Source organism: Arachis stenosperma, chromosome 7, assembly GCF_014773155.1.
Source record: "Arachis stenosperma cultivar V10309 chromosome 7, arast.V10309.gnm1.PFL2, whole genome shotgun sequence".
In the NCBI taxonomy this organism is placed as follows: domain Eukaryota; kingdom Viridiplantae; phylum Streptophyta; class Magnoliopsida; order Fabales; family Fabaceae; genus Arachis; species Arachis stenosperma.
Window position 1 is genome coordinate 1,850,533 of NC_080383.1, and position 20,113 is coordinate 1,870,645.

Genomic DNA, 20,113 nt, shown 5'->3' on the forward strand with positions numbered 1-20,113 from the left:
TGAACGCTTTAGTTTGAGTTTTAAAAATCTCTTCTTGAAGTTAGAATACAAATGTCTGGGATAGAATCGATGATCCCCTCTGAAAAATAGCTCATCAAAAGTTGAAACTAATTCCTACAACATTTACATAATTCACTTTTCTAGGGACATAATTGAATCTAAATACAAATAGTAGGTATAATATTAAAATCAAACACATCCAAGTGAGACCTAATTGAGAATGAATACATTCAAGTGAGAATAATTGAAAAATATAATCTGATTTGTTAGTATAATTGATAGTAGGATAACATTGAATCACTTTTATAAATGTTAGGAATACAAATAAGACGATTTAAATGTTAGGGACACAAAAATAGGACTTACTCCAAACGTTGAGAATAAAAACGATACTTTATTCTAATATAAATTATCCCTAGAATGAGAAAATTAAAAGAGTGATTTTATATATAAAAAAAGTATAATTAGACAATAAAAATATTAAATAATGTAAATAATAGATATATCATATGTTTAATTCATTATGTGTGCAGATGGTTATCTTAATATTAAGATTTAAGTGAATAATTTAGGGGTATAGTGTATTTTTATTTTATTAGACCAATTTTAAAACTCATTATTTATAAAAGTTATTGTTTACTTAACAAAATCTTTTTATATATTATGTTTTATTCATCACATTTGATCATTTTTCTAACAAATTCTATAACCCCAAAGATAAAGTCTATAAATAATTCAAAAATATAAAATATCTCTCATTTCATAAATTAATTAATTTTAAAGTTGAGTTAAGCCTATTAAATTTCAATTTTAATAACTTATAGGAAAGTTATCCCATGTGCCGGTCGAAAAGTGCGGAACATAAAATTCAGCGTACGATTAAGTAGCCCGGTTGAATTTTGTTTGTTAGTGAAAAACAAAAAGTTATAACCTTGAAAATAAATATAGAATGACATTAATGACCAGTTATAAATGCACAAAACGTGTGTAGCTTCTTAAAGGGTGTGGGTAGAGCAACTTTGGGGGCTTGGACCCTAACCCTTTTTGTGCCAGTAACACAATTTTTTGAATACTTGTCTAATTTTAAAAATTTCTATTAAATTCTCTTTAATTTCTATTTAATTCTCTCTATTTTTTAATATAATATTGTATAAAAAATTATATTACTTTTGGTTTATTTGTTAAATTTAAAAATATGAAAACACGTACATTTGTCGAACTGAATTTATTTTTTTATAAACTTTTTTTTCATTGATTTATTTATAATTTTTCATTATCATTACTATTATTCTATCACTGTCATTATCTATTGTTATTATAATTGTTACTATAATTGTTGTTGTGGTCGTCATTATTGTTATTACTATTGGTTAATCATGAACAAATTCTATTTAATTAATTAATTAATCAATAAAAATAATAATTATGAACAATTTTTCTTTTAATTCTTTTGTAAATGCAGTCTTTATTTAATTTAAAAAAATAAATATTATTTAAATTATAATTATTTTCATAATTTTTTTAGGTAATCATCTTATAATAAATATATTAAGAATATGTTTAATTATTCTGTTAGTCTGTGTAGTTTTATTAAATTTGTAATTATATTTATATATATTTTTTCAATCACGTTCCTACACTACTTTTAACTTTATAATTAAGTTTTTTTGTGTCAAAAATATTAAAATCAACAAAATATTTCCTCTAAACAAATTTTGGTCAAAGTTTTAATTAAATTTTTAATTGTGGGTATATTCAATTTGTATAAAAATATTTCATTAACCCGGTTGAATTTTGTTTGTTAGTGAAAAACAAAAAGTTATAACCTTGAAAATAAATATGGAATGACATTAATGACCAGTTATAAATGCACAAAAGGTGTGTAGCTTCTTAAAGGGTGTGGGTAGAGCAACTTTGGGGGCTTGGACCCTAACCCTTTTTGTGCCAGTAATACAATTTTTTGAATACTTGTCTAATTTTAAAAATTTCTATTAAATTCTCTTTAATTTCTATTTAATTCTCTCTATTTTTTAATATAATATTGTATAAAAAATTATATTACTTTTGGTTTATTTGTTAAATTTAAAAATATGAAAACACGTACATTTGTCGAACTGAATTTATTTTTTTATAAACTTTTTTTTCATTGATTTATTTATAATTTTTCATCATCATTACTATTATTCTATCACTGTCATTATCTATTGTTATTATAATTGTTACTATAATTGTTGTTGTGGTCGTCATTATTGTTATTACTATTGGTTAATCATGAACAAATTCTATTTAATTAATTAATTAATCAATAAAAATAATAATTATGAACAATTTTTCTTTTAATTCTTTTGTAAATGCAGTCTTTATTTAATTTGAAAAAAATAAATATTATTTAAATTATAATTATTTTCATAATTTTTTTAGGTAATCATCTTATAATAAATATATTAAGAATATGTTTAATTATTCTGTTAGTCTGTGTAGTTTTATTAAATTTGTAATTATATTTATATATATTTTTTTCAATCACGTTCCTACACTACTTTTAACTTTATAATTAAGTTTTTTTGTGTCAAAAATATTAAAATCAACAAAATATTTCCTCTAAACAAATTTTGGTCAAAGTTCTAATTAAATTTTTAATTGTGGGTATATTCAATTTGTATAAAAATATTTCATTAACTCTAATATTCTTATACTGAAAAGGATTGAATTACAAAATGTAAAATAATATAAAAATTCAATTAAAAGAAAAAAATTTAGTAACCTAATTATAAATTTGATAAAGTTATAAGGACTAATAAAATAATTAAATCTTAAGAATATAGTTGAATCAAATTTAGTTTTATAATAGTATCTCTGATATTTTAAATATATTTTAGTTTTATCTTTAACAGTTATTTTAGTTATACCTCTAAAAATATTAATATCATATAACATGACAAATTGAACTATTAGTAATACCTGAGTTTAGTACTGCTATATGTAAGTGACAAATTAGCATAACATTATGAGGTTATTAATTTGCCATTAACTATTGGTTATTACAATCAATTTTTATAAAATTAGTCGTGTGATTCTTATTATGAGTAATACAAAGCAAAAAAATACAAAGTTAAAAGAAGAAAAAGGTGCTTTCAATTATATTAAGTATAAAATAGACATAGATTTCATATTTAATTAGAATAGAATTAAAAAAATACAAATATGTGATCTTTTTATTTTAATTAGCAATTGAGGTATATATATATATATATATATATATTCACTCATAATCTCATATAATGGGTACTTGTTACTCTTTTTTTTTTTATGAAATATGATAGTCATAAAATTTATACGATAATACAAACGAATTGATAGTATAATATTTAAATCCTAACTATTATTGCATAATCCATGACTTGTTCTATTCATTTTTTTTTTATGATAGTTATATTCTATCCTATCTATGTAACCATGAATAATTTATATAATAATTTTGGTAAATAAAAAATCAATAATTTTGTGATAATAAATAATATTACATACATCATTGACTAAACTAACTGTATTTAATCAAATTTGTTGTTTTTAAATCATAAATTAATTAAAAAAATACCATTCATAAACGTTAAAATTTAAAAATATGATTGATTATGCAATCATATTGATGATATCAAATTAAACTTTTAGATATACTCATTAATCATAAAAAAAATCCTATTGTACTTAATTTATAATATTTTATTTCTTATAAAGTCTATCGACTTTACTCTATTTTTGATTAATATTCAAAATTTCTACTAAAATAACTTTTTAGGTTTTACAAAATATAACATACATAATTTTGATTACAAACAAAATTAAAAACTTACCATTATTTTCTATCAAATTTTAAATGAATGTTTAAGCTCATTATAAATTAAACATATTTGTAAGTTAAAAATATTATATGCATATAAAAAATTAAATATTAAGATAATTACAATGTATTAAGGTAATACATAGGAACGGAGTTATGTTATATTTTGAAAAAAAAAAACTAAAAATTAATTTTATAAAAAAAGAGTTAAATAAAAATTTATACATAATTTGTTAAAAAAATTAAGAGGGAGCGTTGTCCCTTTTACTTTATACATGATTTTGTCTTTGTTTATACATATTAATTTACATATTTTTAATTAAATAATTAACTATTAAAATAATTAAACTTAACATAATAGAATAATCAAATAATAAATAAATAATTTAACTATTTTATAGTACTATAATGAAAGATTTTATGAAAATTAAATGATATTTTTATACACAATAACTGAATTTTTTTATATACATTGCATGATTATTTTGTGAGACTCGTTCAAAAAAAGAAGAAAAATAACGCCATTTAGTGCAGCTCAACCAAGACATATCACATATGGCGGCTAGAAAAAATGGCTTTTAAAATTTGTCCACGAGGACAACTGACAACTTCAGTGTACAAAACTTGTTAAAGGAAAAAACAGTTACATGTCTACATGCACCACCCAGTTTTCATGTTCATTCGGGTTTCATTCGCCTAATCTGGACCTTATATTTTTTTTTATTATTATATCTAAATGGTTAACGTTGTTGGAATATCATATTTCAAAAAGGACATTGACATATGTGAACATCTTCCTAACTTATAAGGCCATTGTTATTACTTATTACACTATTTTAAAGTGGAGTATATAGTCAACAAACACTACAACATAAATTGCAAGCGACGGCGATTTTTCGGTCAAGTCATGACGGTTTAATTTAAACTACCGTTAAATATCACCTACGACGGTTTAAAAAATGATAACAGATAAATTTCGGCATAGAAGTGACAGCAATTTTATATATAACCGTTAGAATAACTACTATATTAGGTACACAGCAAACGACCGCGGTTTGAAATTGTTATTATACATGGTTTAAAATTGCAAATTAAAGTTCTTTGTCATGATTTGTAAAAGCTGCCAAAAAATGGTTCAAAAAATGGGTATAAAAATATTAAGGTAAACATATATTTTCACCAAATATTATATATATGGGTTATGGAGAAGCAGAAAAATCAAAGAAGATTGCATCACCTATACATTACTATACCAAAGTCAGAAGTTAGGTATAATTAAGTAACCATCTTAACTAATTGGCAGCTAACAACTTTAACATATAACGTGTAAAGGCTTATAGTTTGAAAATTTTTTAAATAATATCTAAAATAATGATATTTTAATAATTTTGATAAATATATATTATATAAAATTTTTATAGTTAAGATTAACGGTTAAATTTATTAAAATATTGATGTTCAAAAAATATTTAAAATTCTTGCGTGTGACATAATATATATATGAATTTTGCTAGAGAAATAGTGAAAAATCTTGACAATGTGTACAATGAACTTATTATTTAGTCCAATAAGGATAAATAACAAAAAATCACTTCACAGATTACCCAAATTCAAAACTCTCATTAAGTTATTTTATATCAAATTTCAAATTTTAAATTCCCCAATTTCAAACTTTAAAATTTTAAAAAATTCAGTTAGTTATTTCAAAAAAAATAACAGTCCGAAATCCTAATTTAACAAAGTATTTCACTCCAATACTCTCTTCTTTTTTAACCGGCAGCCACCCCACCTTCATCAATAATCATCCCACTTCACCATCGCTGCTTGACTTGTTACACGCAACTCACCCTTAGTGAAAATAACCATCAACTTATGGATAAAAATAATCATCCGCATACCTAATGAATTGAACATCCAACATATTTTAATTATATATAACTAAATCCAATCCAATCAAAATAATTATTTACATAAAAATTAAAATAACCATCCGCATATCTACTAAAATGACCATCCTAAATTGACTATTAAAATAGAAGAAGAAGGAGATGAATAAACAGAAAAAGCAACTATGATTATCCAACAATTTATTTTTTATTAAAAAAAGAAAAATGTATAATTTGACACATGAGTCTTATGATTTGATGTAACCATAAAATTGGAAAAATAAAAAATGTAAAAAAAAAGGTTGAACAGATGAGAAGACATGAGTGAGAATAAAAAATAAGCAATTGAGTGTTTGATTTGATATTGCATTCAAACACATGTGCTTTACATCTACCATACTCACACGGTTAATTCAAACAGCGGCACTGTTGAACTTTTGGCGGCGTATGCAAAAACTCGTGGTGCGTCGGTTGGATTCTATGGCAGCGTCAGCGGCACGGTCGGCCGAGAAGAGTTACAACGGCGTAGATGAGGCTGTGGCAGCAAGAAAGGCACTGAAAACTGGGAGCATATGATGAGAATAGGAGTAACCATCCATATTGTGAATGAGTTTAATTGTTATGAATGACGGCAGAGACGCAGAATTATGGGCGACGACGGCTGCTGTCGATGACGGCGTGATACCGGTGAGATAGGAAAAAATTGGACAAAAAAATCACATCACATAAAAAAAAAATCGTTTTTGTAGTGTACTATATACATAACTGTTGTAAATCCTTATTTATTTTAAATTTAAATTGTAAATTATTAAAAATTAATTAATTTAATTATCATTTTTAATATTAATATTAATTTTATCATTATTATACAAATTATATACTAAATTTATTGGCTCTCCTCCATGTTTTCTCTATATGTATACATCTAGCTCGGTCTAAAATATTTTTACATGATCAATACAATTCTATAACATTTATATTTTAACACAGTCTCGATAACTGATAGTATATTTTATTAGGGATACTTTTTAAAATCTTCTAACAAATATCTTAAACGTACTAGTAGTCAAGAGTACTATCTAAAAAGACAAAGTTTACTAATTATTATATATTATTAAAAAGGTAAAATTGTTATATTTTAATACATTAAATACATAAACATTTGCAAACAATTTCTATCATTGTCTTTTTAAATAATGTTATTAAAGGACCTTTTAGCTAAATCTTAACTTTTTTCTCAAAATATTTTCATTTTGCTTTGAACAATAAAAATTAATAATTTAATTTAAAAAAAAGATAAATAGGTTCTTGACCTTTTGTTCTGTGAACATTTTTATTTCTAACAATTAAAAAATATTTTTAAATTCCTGACCTTCACAAAACTTGGACGAATCAATCTCTGACGAAGGCATCTGAATGGATTAATTTTTGAGGTCTTTGAATAGAAAAATTGATCCGTCTAAATTTTATGAAGATCAAAAACTTAAAAATATTTTTTAATAATTAAAAACAAAATATGTGCAGGACAGTCCTTTTCTCTTTAATTTAAAATCATCTTATATATCCAGACAATTTCACTAGCTACAAAACGGGTCAAAACAGTAAGTTCAATTGGTTCTTAATAAATGTCCATATCTAATAAGTGGAGCCTGGATTAATTATCAGTGGAAATTAAGAGAATTCAGCATACCAATTAGCAATCTCATCAGTGCCCGACTCACTCCGCCGATATATATCTAGTCAATAATCATTAACTGCCATAAATATTTTAGCAACAAAATACATTTGATTTGTTTCGTTAATTTATTTATATATAACACCTTATGTTACCACTAGAAAGAATTATCTACAGTAAAAAAAATTATAAAAAAATATAATAAATATATAATCGATCAATATTAAATTTATAATTTTTATTATAATAATCGTGGAAACCAAGATGGTTTCAGCAAAAAATTAGCCAAATGTTTCTAGGTGAATCCAAAATCTCTATGTAGATGGTATTTATACTAGGCATTAGGATGTTTCTTTTCTTTATAAATTGGATGATTCTGAATCTGTTTTCTGATTTATTATGTTTTAGGCATTTGGAGAGAAAAGAAGGGTGAAGAGACGGAAGCTAACGGAATCAGTTTTCATGATTCACGTTGCACTGATACTGACTGTATCTCCTCTTAATTTGAATGTGATGAAACATTTAATAACCAATATTTTAAATCATAAATAAATAAAACTAATTACTATATTTATAATTAATTAAGTTGTTCCATTTTTTGCTGATTTGGAGTTGGTTCCATATACTTTTCCTTTTTATTATGGTGGAAACTCAGGTGCAGTCGACTTCACGTAAAGTTGATACTTGAGAGCCGTTAGATGATTTAACTGATTTGACTACATTTTCATCTAACGACTCTCAAGTATCAACTTCACGTGAAGTCAACTGCACCTGAGTTTTTACCTTTTATTATATATAAATTTTATTATGTTAATTTAAAAACAATTAAATTTTATTTTTTAAATATTATGAAATTAAACCTCCTTAATAATTTAAGATTAATAATTCTTTTTAATAATTAAATTTTTCTAACAATCATTTAGAATAGTTTTTCTATTATATATAATGGTAGGCAAATATAACCTTCTACCATGCATATCATGGATCTTGGAAACCTTTTGTTTATTCTCACCACCTTTCTCTTTCTCTTTGTACTATTCAACTTAGTTATTAAGAAATCCACTTTTAGTTTACCCCAGGACCATGGAAACTACCACTCATAGGAAATATCCACCAATTTGTTGGTTCTTCACAACTCCATGAAACCTTAAGAAACTTAGCATCCAAATATGGACCCTTAATGCATCTTAAACTAGGAGAAGTGTCCCACATCATAGTTACATCACCTGAAATGGCACAAGAGATTATGAAGACTCAAGATCTCAACTTTTGTGATAGGCCAAACCTTCTCTTTGCAAGAGTCATGACTTACAATTGCACAAACATTGCCTTTGGCCCCTATGGAGATTATTGGAGGCATGTACGAAAGATATGCACCATGGAGTTATTAACAACAAAGCGTGTTCAATCTTTTAGGCACATAAGAGAAGCAGAGGTTTCAGAGTTGGTCAAAGCAATATCTCAAAGTCAAGGCTCCATTTTCAATCTCTCTCACAAGATTTTATCAACAACCTATGGAATAACGGCTAGAATAGCATTTGGTACAAAAATAAAATTATGCTCTTATCATATGCGTATTATCTTATATTCTTTTGTTTATAATAATTACTATATTTCATAGAAATGTTAGAGTAAAAAAAATTAGATAAAAAACAGTCAAAATTTATTTTATTTAATATTTATTAATTATTTAATAAATTAATAAATATTAAATAAAATAAATTTATATATTTTTTATCTTTCTAACATTATTGATATTTTAAGATTGTTTAATTAATTTTCCAAAAAGAAAAAGTTTGTTCATCATCCTATATATCTATATTTGTATTATATATAAGCTACATGCTATGCTGGTGGTTATTATATTACGAAAAATACAACAGTTATATAAAAATTATTGTTAAAATAAAGATTATATTCTTTTTATATTTTTATAACTCTCTTATTTTTATTTTCAAATTAAAAAGTATTTTAAATATGTAAAAGATCTTATTTTAATTTTAAAAATATTAAAAATGTTTTAAAATTATATAACTATAATAATTACTGTAATAACAGTCATCGTTGATACATTTTATGCTGGCAAAACTATTATTTATTTTAGGGGCAGATTTTTAAAAGTGAAAATTCAGGTACAGTTAATTTCATATGAAGTTGATAGTTGAGAGTTATTAAATAATTTGACAAGTTTGACTAAATTATTATTTAATTACTCTTACTATCAATTTCATATGAAATTAATTGTGTATTTGAGTTTCTACCTTTTCGAAAATTACTGAAAAAGACCTCGTAATTTGTTGGACTTATTGTGATGTCATTCCAAATATAATTATTAAGAAAATTTCTTATAATTTAATACATATTTTAATATTTGTATTTTACATTCAATTTTTATTGTTATTTTATTGTACTCTATCATATTTACTATCTATTAATTGTATGTTTATTATTTGACAATATAGGTAAAAAATATAGCTATCAGGAAGTTTTTATATCATGTGTTGAAGAAGCAACGCAAATAGGAGGAGGAAATTGTATTGCTGATCTGTATCCTTCAATTAGAGGACTGCTTGAAATGATGAGTAGAGGCAAGACTAAGCTTGAAGAAGTGCACAAAAAGGCTGATAAGATACTGCAAGACATCATAGATGATCATAGAAATAGAAGAAATAGTGACAAATGTGACAAAGAAGGAGAAGATCTAGTTGATGTTCTTCTCAAATTTCAACAAAAAGATTCCGAATATCTTTTGACTGATGACAATATCAAAGCAGTTATTCTGGTTAGTCTGTTAACTATATATGGATTGATCTTATTAGGAAAAATGACATAATTAAATAAAGTACAATTTAGAGATATAATCATTTATATTACTTCTTTATATCAGCTAAATTTTTTTAAAAAAAGTAATATTATAACATAGTATTAGAATTCTAAATCAAATTATTATTATTATTATTATTATTGTTATTATTATTATTATTATTGGGTTTTCTTTTTTTTCTATTAAGATTATCATTAGTAAATTTTTTTATGTTTTTTCTTAATAAATACAGTATAAATACATTAAAAGTTTTAACCATCATTATTTTTTTCATGAAAACTTTTTCTATTAATAAACACATAAATTAATGTCATGAAAATATTTTTGTTAACAAAATAATCTTCATAATTAATCCATTTGTAGGACATGTTTGCTGGTGGTGGAGAAACATCTTCAGCAGTTGTGGAATGGGCAATGGCTGAAATGATAAAGAAACCAAGTGTGATGGAAAGAGCACAATCTGAAGTTAGAAGTGTTTATAGTAGCAAAGGTTATGTGGATGAATCAGAATTGCACCAATTGACATACCTTAAGTCTATCATCAAAGAAACCTTAAGGTTACATCCATCTGTGCCATTATTAGTTCCAAGAGAGAACAAAGTACCATGCCAAATCAATGGGTACCAAATTCCAGCCAATTCTAGAATTGTTATCAATGCTTGGGCCATTGGAAGAGATCCAAGGTATTGGGTTGATGCCATGGAATTTAAGCCTGAGAGGTTTGTTGATAATTATTCAATTGATAATAGAGGCACAAACTTTGAGTTTATTCCATTTGGTGGTGGAAGAAGAATGTGTCCCGGGATTGCATTTGCTACACCAAACATGGAGTTGTCACTTGCTCAATTTCTTTACCATTTTGATTGGAAGCTTCCCAATGGAATCAAGAATGATGAACTTGATATGACTGAGTTGTTTGGAAACACTGTAAGAAGAAGAAACGATCTCTGCCTGATTCCCATTATTGTCAAGGATATGCATAAAGATAACAATGTAATCAGCAGTTAGGATTATTAGTTACATTAGTTAGCCTTGGTGGTCTGGTTAGGTAATTCTGTTTGATTCTGTTTTCATTCTAATAATGTGAGTAACCTATGTAAGCTCTTTATAAGGCTAAACTTTCCTATGGTCAATAACACAATTTCCATTTCCTTCTTTACTAATATATGATCAAATAGTTCTTTCTCTCTAAGTCTTCACTTATTATTTCTTACACACACTGCATATTCTTCAAGATTACTTTATGATATCAATATCATAGGTTCAGATCCGAACAACACTTCAGAGAAACAGGACTTAATTGCATAGGAATATATCTCCAAGATTAAATAAGTTGTAGATATTTTTACTTTTTTGGGTATCTCTGCCACCTCTGAAGAAGACATCGATGCGATCTTGAGAGATTGAATATGGATTAACAGATGCTTATCACTACAATCATGTATGATTAAACAAATCTCCCTTCTTGTTTGAATAGATATTTTTTATATAGCTAAAATTACTAAATACCTTCATTATGAAATATTAAAAAATTAACATAATTAATTATTTTTATTCATCAGTTAGTCAATAATATTTAAAAATATAGACTAAAATATACTATTAAATTATTATATTAAAAAAGTTAAATTGAGATAGTTAACAATACTAATAAAAAATAAAAATTTTTACTGATTCTTGAACTTTTTTTTCAATTTTATTAGTGATCCAAAAATTTTAAATTTTTTTAACAAATATCCTAAAGATACATTAAGAGTACTATATGAAAAGACAGTTTACTTAATATTATTAAAATAATAAAATTATGACTTTTTGAATAATACAAATTAACCATTTGATTCATAAACATCATATATATCTAAAACAGTAGAGTAGTGTGATCATTATTGTATTCATATGGAATTATTCCGCACGCCAAGCAATCTCATCAGTGCGTCACCCATCACTACGGTGATATATCGAGTCACGTATCTTTAATTACCATAAATATTTTAGGAACGAAATACTTTTGATTTGTTTCATTAATTTATTTATAACACCTTAAGTCACAACTAAAAAAAAATTATGTAAATTCTAAAGTTTGAAGATTTAGAAAGAAATAAAATAAGAATTAACGGTTATCGAATTTATAATTTTTATAATGTATAAATTTTATTATCTTAATTTAAGAATTTAGACACTCGTTTTATTACTTTTTTTTTTATTTTTACTTTAAATGAGTCTAATTGATTGTAAGTATATTTTGAATTTATTATAAATTTTAGGATAATTCACATTAATAAATTAATATTTGTCCAATAATTTTAACATTCGTCCAATAATTTTACGTGAATTATCTAAAATAAAAAATATTATGTGTATCACCCCAATCACATTTCTATATAAATCGAACAAGTTAAATTAGTTTTAGCTCTCTATATAATTAAATCGAAAAAGTTTGGTTCGATTTATACATCTTTACATGATGTCCTAGTAAATCTAATCAATATATTTCAATTTATGCATACATGCATGTTATTCTAATAAATCTAAGCACATTGTTTTGATTTAGCCATGCATGTGAGCCCATAGTAATTCGAAACAATCTATTTCAAATTACACCCTGATATTGTCCTTATATATTCTAATGGGACTGACGATTAGATTTACTGTAAGGCCAACCTATATAAATATGATATGAACGTTAATTATGTATGAGAGTAAAACACAATGGCTAGTGAGGATAGCATAGACAATGTAATATGGGATGATGATGAGGATGACGATGTGGAGCCAAACATAATTGCCAATGATAGTGATGATGACATAGCAGGGAGTAATCCAGTTGAGGGGGGTGCAGCGTCTAGTTCAGGGACTCAGCAGTATCCCCTGCACTTTTCAAATTTAGACTTGGATGCCATGAGATAGCAGGGGGTTCCTGGGGAACCTTTTGAATTTAGTGCCAGAGACACACAAGATACTGGAGGACTAGTGAAGTTTCAGGTTGGTTAGCAGTTTTAGGATAAAGAGGAGGTCGTGTTAAGCGTGAAGACTTATAACATCCGACGCGGTGTTCAGTACAAAGTGGTGGAGTCTGATTATCGCAAGTACTACGAAAAGTGTAAGGAATTTGGCAACGGGTGCGCATGGTTGATTCGGATCAGTCTCCGCCAGCGTAGAGGTATTTTGAAGGTAAAATGGTACAATAGACTTCATACTACCGTGCATTCTGTATTCGACATGTGGCCGCTAATTTTGCCCTAAACTTCAAAGGCAAGGATGCACGAAGACTTTTGATAAATGCGGCTTATGCCAAGACTGAGGTTGAATTTGACTACTGGTTTTTTATTCTCCATTCCGAAGATCCTGCCATGAATGATTGGGCTAAAAGGATTGACTATGTAATGTGCATAGAAATAGTTTGGAAACTTCATCATTAGATATACAGTGTTGCCAAGCTGACATTAGATATTAACTATTTAGATTTGACAAATAGTGACATCCCTAATCTGTAGGAGATCTATCCTAAGCCTCCAATGAGCAACTCGAGGTCCTTTCTCACTCGCAGTTAGGTTGTGACTTGACCACCTGCACCCCCAAACACACGTTATCACTAAATGAAAATAACTCCAAATAATAAAAGAGAAAGATAGTACATAAATAGAACATCACCTCAAGGTCAAAGGCCAGCCAAAAGTATCATATCCTGCGGGCCTGAAACCAGAAAACTGTTAGAAGATCCATGACTGAAGCAGCTGTAATGGACCAGCTAACTTCACAACGTTTCTGTTTGCCACACGGCACATGCACCATTATAATTATGACAGAGCAGTTAATCCCCAACTGTACCCATTCATGTCCTCAAGCTTGGCTACGTATGGCAGCCATTGAATGTGCAGGTGAGTACCGGACTTGTCGCCAAATAGCAGAGTCTCCAAAAGCATCACGATATAGGCCCGGGCATATCTCCTAATAGTGGCATCGTCAGTGCCATCAGGAATCTCTCCGAATGTGTCCTGCATCCAACTGCATCTCATTGTAAACTTGTCGATGCAGTTCGCATAAGGCAAAAAACCCAACAACTCTTGGAACCATATCCAAACTGGGCGACCACCCTTGATGTATCGCTCAAACTCCATCAGGCATCCAGTGACGTACTGTCCAACAATCGGTAGCCCTAATTGGTACGCCACGTCCTGCAGTCTAATCGTGTACTCTCCGAATGGCATATGAAATGTGTGCGTTTCCGGATGTCATCTTTCCACGAATGCATTCACCAACGGCTCATCCAACTTAAATCAAGTTTCGTTCAGCCTCGTAAGATGGTATAAATCGGCCATCTACAAGTACGAAACGATCCTCTCATCCAGGTACATACCTTACTATCATCTCATGCTACCGATACATTGGTGGGGCTACATAAACAACATAACAAATTGTCTCTTACGACCACATCAAAACATATCTATTCTATTATATAAAAATCGGATTTCTGCACTTAATGATGGAGCTGACGTGGCATGTTTCTGAGAGTGTTTCCCAATTTATTTCTTTTAACTCATTAAATACAAGTTATTACGATAAACTAACTATATCAACTAATTAATTTGATTAGATATTTAAATATCATATAATTTATTATAATTTATATCAATTTGATTTGGTAATATTTCTTAATTCATTTATTTTAATTTTCTGTTAGTATTTTTTAATTTGATTCTTTTAATTTATTAAACCAAATTTATTGTGTGTACTAATTAATTAATTTGATTAATTTATTAGTCATTAAATAATAAATTTATGAATAAAATAGACAATTGAGATATTTTCAACTAATAATTAAATCAAATTAAATCAAATAATATATATTAAGCTAAATTTAAATCATGTGAATTAAAGACTAAATATGTTAAAAAAGTAATTTATAATAATAATGTGATTTACATATTAATTTTTTTGAGTAAATTCATTTCAAAATGTAGAAATTAGACTCAATTATGCTAAAATTTTAAAGGTAATATAGAATTTGACAATAAATTTAACACTCATTAAGGAAATAAATTTATTTATGGCTATTTCCTAATTATAAATAATAACAAGACTTATGAAAAAATATTAATGTCATCATTCTTATTAATTAAATCATAATATTAGGTAAATAATAGTTTCATGACCCGACAAAAGAAAGGAGAGTTTGGCTGAAAATTTGAGACTGTCAAACTTAAAAAGCCCGCCTATCCCGCATCGCCTAATCCATGAGCTTTGGCAGGCTTCGGTGGGACGGTGCAGGTTTTTCCACTGGGCCAAGCTTTTATTTTGTCATGACCATTTTTTTACAAATTTCTACGATGTTATTAATCTATAAGAGGATGAAGATGATAATTGAAGATGTTCTAAGTTATATTTTAGATTATGTTTTTATGTTTGATTGATTATAAACTTGAAGATGTTTAATTATATATTTTGGACAATATTTGCTTTGCTTTGCTTTGGACAATATTAATTTTATTATTTTATTTCAAAAAATTTGGTTTATAATTATATTTATTACATATTTATAATTATAATTTTTTATTTTTTTAGAAATTATAAATTTATTGAAATTAGTGTGAAATTATATATATATTGTTTAATATTTAATGATTTATAGAAAAAAGAGGGTCCGTCAACCCGCCAGCCTACCATTAGGCAGGGCGGGGGAGAAATTTAAGATCACCTTACTAGGCGGGGCGGGGCAGGCTACCCCACCAGATCGCGAGTTTTTGGCGAGACAGGGCGGGTTTTCCTGTTTGCCAACCCTAATGGGGACACAGACATAAGTACCCGCCCCATGGAATAAAATTATTAATTTATGCTAATTTATATATACATAAATTCATTTCTTGAATTTAGTAACCCTAATTTCTGCCTCCAATTAGAATTCTTCCTTTTTCTTTCAGACTCATTCTCAGCCTCGATCCCCTCTCTCTAACTCACTTTCTCTGCCTCTCAAGTCCGTCACTACGTAGCTCAGTATCATCCCAAAAAATTATGATATTATGTTGGAATATGTTTTTATGTTTTCTCCTTTTGAAATGTTATTTTTCATAACAAATATATTATAAATTGTGTTGAATTATATTGAACTGATTATTTTATAATTATTATATTATGTCTATTTGTGTTAATTTTTTCCAAAAGTTTACCGAGAAGATCTGCAATCCCTAAAGGGTAATTAAACAAGAACTTGCAATGACAGAGAAGGAATAGTGGCATTTTTTTTAAATAGGAGTGAGAGATGGGAAGGGGACTTCTCACTCTCCTTTGAGTACTCATTACCATATCTAACTAGCAATAGAGATCTAATCTGAGTCGATTTAAGAGGGAACGCGTGGACTTCATCTGCATTGGGCCTTTAAGATAATGAACCTAAACCGGATTTGGGACCTAACAATGGATTTTAGTGGATTTTTCTTGCATTGAGGTTTTACTAGGCTCAAATATATCTTGGATTAATATTTTGAGTCATTATTAAAGCAAATACTATACTATTTAATATTATAATACTTAGTATATGTAAAAGTTGAATATATTTACAAGACATTTTTTTAATTCAAATTAAAAAAATTAATTATCTCTTTTTTAGTTTTAAATATTTTTTTTAATGTAACAAAAAAGTAAAAATAACAATAATAACTCACATAATTAAAATAGATAATTTTAATATATACATGACACTATATATATCAATGATTATTATATACGATATATAATTTTTTTTCTGTAATGACTATTTATATAATTTATTGAACATTTTTTATCTTAATATTTAATAAATTAACATACAAAATATTATTTAACATACGAAATAAGTAACTTAAGTCATTATCTAGGACAATAAATATAATAGGGCAAATATTTATTTATTTATTTATTAGTAGTGAAAAATATGTAAATAGTATAAACTGATATTTTTTTAGTATAAAAGCAATAATAAAAATTATTAATTAAGTTAATTACCTAATTAAAAATTATGAAAAATTGTTTAAATAATAATAACAAATAAGATCATTATTTTTACATATTACAAAGTTGATGAAAAATTTTTTGGATAATAAATCAATCCTCAATAGATTATACATTAATTCTGTCAAAAAAAAACTAATACATTAGATATTATTATTTACGTACTAATATAATATATATTATCGATTATTAAGTTTATAATTAATTGTTAATCCAATTTTTGGTAATTAAAATTTAAATGATTGAAATTATTAAATGCTAAATATTTTACATTTAATCAATTTTATTTATTGAAATTTAAAAAATGAGTCATTAATCAATTCTAAATTTAAATTTAAATTTGAGTAAGAAAATAAAAAATATTTTAAATTTTATCTCACTAACCAGAATTAATTTCAAAACAAGAAATTATTTTGCACATCATATATATATATATTACGGGATAGTATGGTCATTTGTTATTTTTTAATAGTAAATATTGTCAAATAAAATAGTGTAAGAAATTAGAATAAAATGTATTTATAAATTTAGGAAATATTAATTTATTTTTTAATAGAATAAATTATATATTGAATAACAAAAGTTATTATTGGTTTCTTTTCATAGTAGTTAATACTCAATGATAATGTTTCGATACACCATGTTATCAAGAAATATTAATCAATCTAATAATTTTTGTAACGATATAAGTTTATGAATTTAAAAATTTAAAAATTATTTCATAAAATGTGAAATTTTAACAAGTTACAATGTTGATCATACTATTTTGACTTTAAGAATAAATACGATACCAACAAATAAAATTGTCCTAAGTAAATTTCAACAAAGACAAAAGTCCATAAGTATTGCTATTAATAAAAAATTAATCTATTTTAAAGATAAATACAATTTTTCTCTACGGATTTTCTAACTCGACAAGTCGATGATTAATCAACCACATATTGATGCTCTATTTATTAAGGGTGAGATTCGAACTCCAAATACTTATTTAAACAGACAAATAAAATAACCATTCGATCAATTTAAATTGATTAAAATAAATATTAATTATTTTTAATATTTTTAAATTATAAAATATTTCTAATAATAATAATTAATATATATATTTTTTATTTAATTTTTAATAAATTTTTTTATATAATTTTATGTTTTATCCCGTACAGAGTACGGGAACATATACTAGTTTACATAACAATATCAGCTAATGCATATTTTAATCTAAATAATGCCATAAATACAACCAAATAATGTTACGAGTACAAACACAAAATAAATTTATATATTCATCAAACTGGCCGAATAAAAATAAGTTTAATACTAATAAAATATTTTTACTAACAACCCAAATCACAACATCAAGTCCATTGACTAGTCTTATTCTAACTAAGTTTCACTACACATTATCTTCACTACTCATATTCTTCTACTTATTTGTAACTACTATCCAAATTAGAACTTGCTCGGTCAAACCTCTAGAGATTATCAAGCGACTAATCTAACCACTCTATTTAATTTAATAATTGTAATGATGACCAACATTAAAAGAGACAAAAAAGCATTAACGTAAAACATTTAATACTATTTTTGAAAAAAAATTGTATACACCAACCTTTTTATTGATGATATATTTACCAGTAATATAGGTAACTCTGTCCAAACGATAAAGACGATCTGAGTTATCTTCCATCACGTTATTTATCAAATGTTGGAGTGTTTGGGCTAAGGCTTCTCTGAGCGTTTTGGATTCGTGGTTCGAATGAGTCCAATTCGAACTCTATTTATAAAGATCCTCCTAGTAAATCTAATTAGATTCATTCAAATTATCATGGACACGAAACCGTGGGTAATTCGAAACAGCCATAACCGAATTACTATAGGCTTTCCAATGCTCATAAATTGAAGGTTTGTTTTGAATTACTATGGGCAAATGTCCAAAGCTAAATCAAAACAGTGTGCTTAGATTTACTAGGATAGCATACATGCCTGTATAAATCGAAACATGGTGATTAGATTTACTAGAACAGCATGCAAATATGTGTAAATCGAACGAGACTGTTTTGATTTATATAGAAAGTTAAATCTAGTCTGGACTTCTGGTTAATTCGATTTGTATAGAGATATGATTGGGGTGATTCACGTTACGTTTTTTATTTTGAGTGATTCACATCAAATTGAACGAATGTTGATTTATTAATGTGAATTACCTTAAATTTTATATCGCTTAAAAATATCATTTTTAAAGTGCTTATAAATAAAAATTTCATCCACTTATTTTTTAAATTAATTTTTAAAATTGAATTAAATCTACTTAATTATTAATCTGGAACTAAAGTTTATACAATTTAATATTGTTGGACCAGAGTATATATATATAATCTAACGGTAATACTAAAAAAAATTATTTAATTTAATATTTATAATTATATATATAACATCTATATTGATGTATTTGTTATATTTAAAATTAACTAATTATTCCAACCCTTAAATTTGAGCTATTTGGTCAATTGCTGAATCATCTAAACTACTTGAGTTTTTGTTAGTGTTCATGCACCCTTACTAAGTTGTTGTTTTCGTAAATGACAACTTATAATCAATTATTGAGCAACATATAATAGTTATTAATTTATTAATTGATAGATTTTGTTAAATAAATAATAATTTTTGTGAATAATATAAACAATTGACTCTAAAATTAATTTAATAAAATAAAAATATACTACATCCTCAAATTATCTACCTAAATCTTAATATTAAGATAATCATTTACACACTTAATAAATTAAATATCCGATATATTTATTATTCACATTATTTACTATTTTTATTGTCTACCTATATACTTTTTTTTTAATTTATTATATAATGGTACGCAAATACAACCTTCTACCATGCATATCATC

General features: G+C 26.0%; 1 protein-coding gene across 1 annotated transcript; it reads left to right on the forward strand.

The window, feature by feature from the left end:
- Positions 1 to 8,387: 8,387 nt before the first annotated feature.
- On the forward strand, positions 8,388 to 11,359 carry LOC130940521 (cytochrome P450 71D10-like). The gene is made up of 3 exons (XM_057868679.1): positions 8,388 to 8,943; positions 9,865 to 10,184; positions 10,590 to 11,359. Exons 1-3 carry the CDS (start codon positions 8,583 to 8,585, stop codon positions 11,232 to 11,234), a joined length of 1,326 nt encoding a protein of 441 aa, XP_057724662.1. The 5' UTR covers positions 8,388 to 8,582; the 3' UTR covers positions 11,235 to 11,359.
- The last annotated feature ends 8,754 nt before the right edge of the window (positions 11,360 to 20,113 follow it).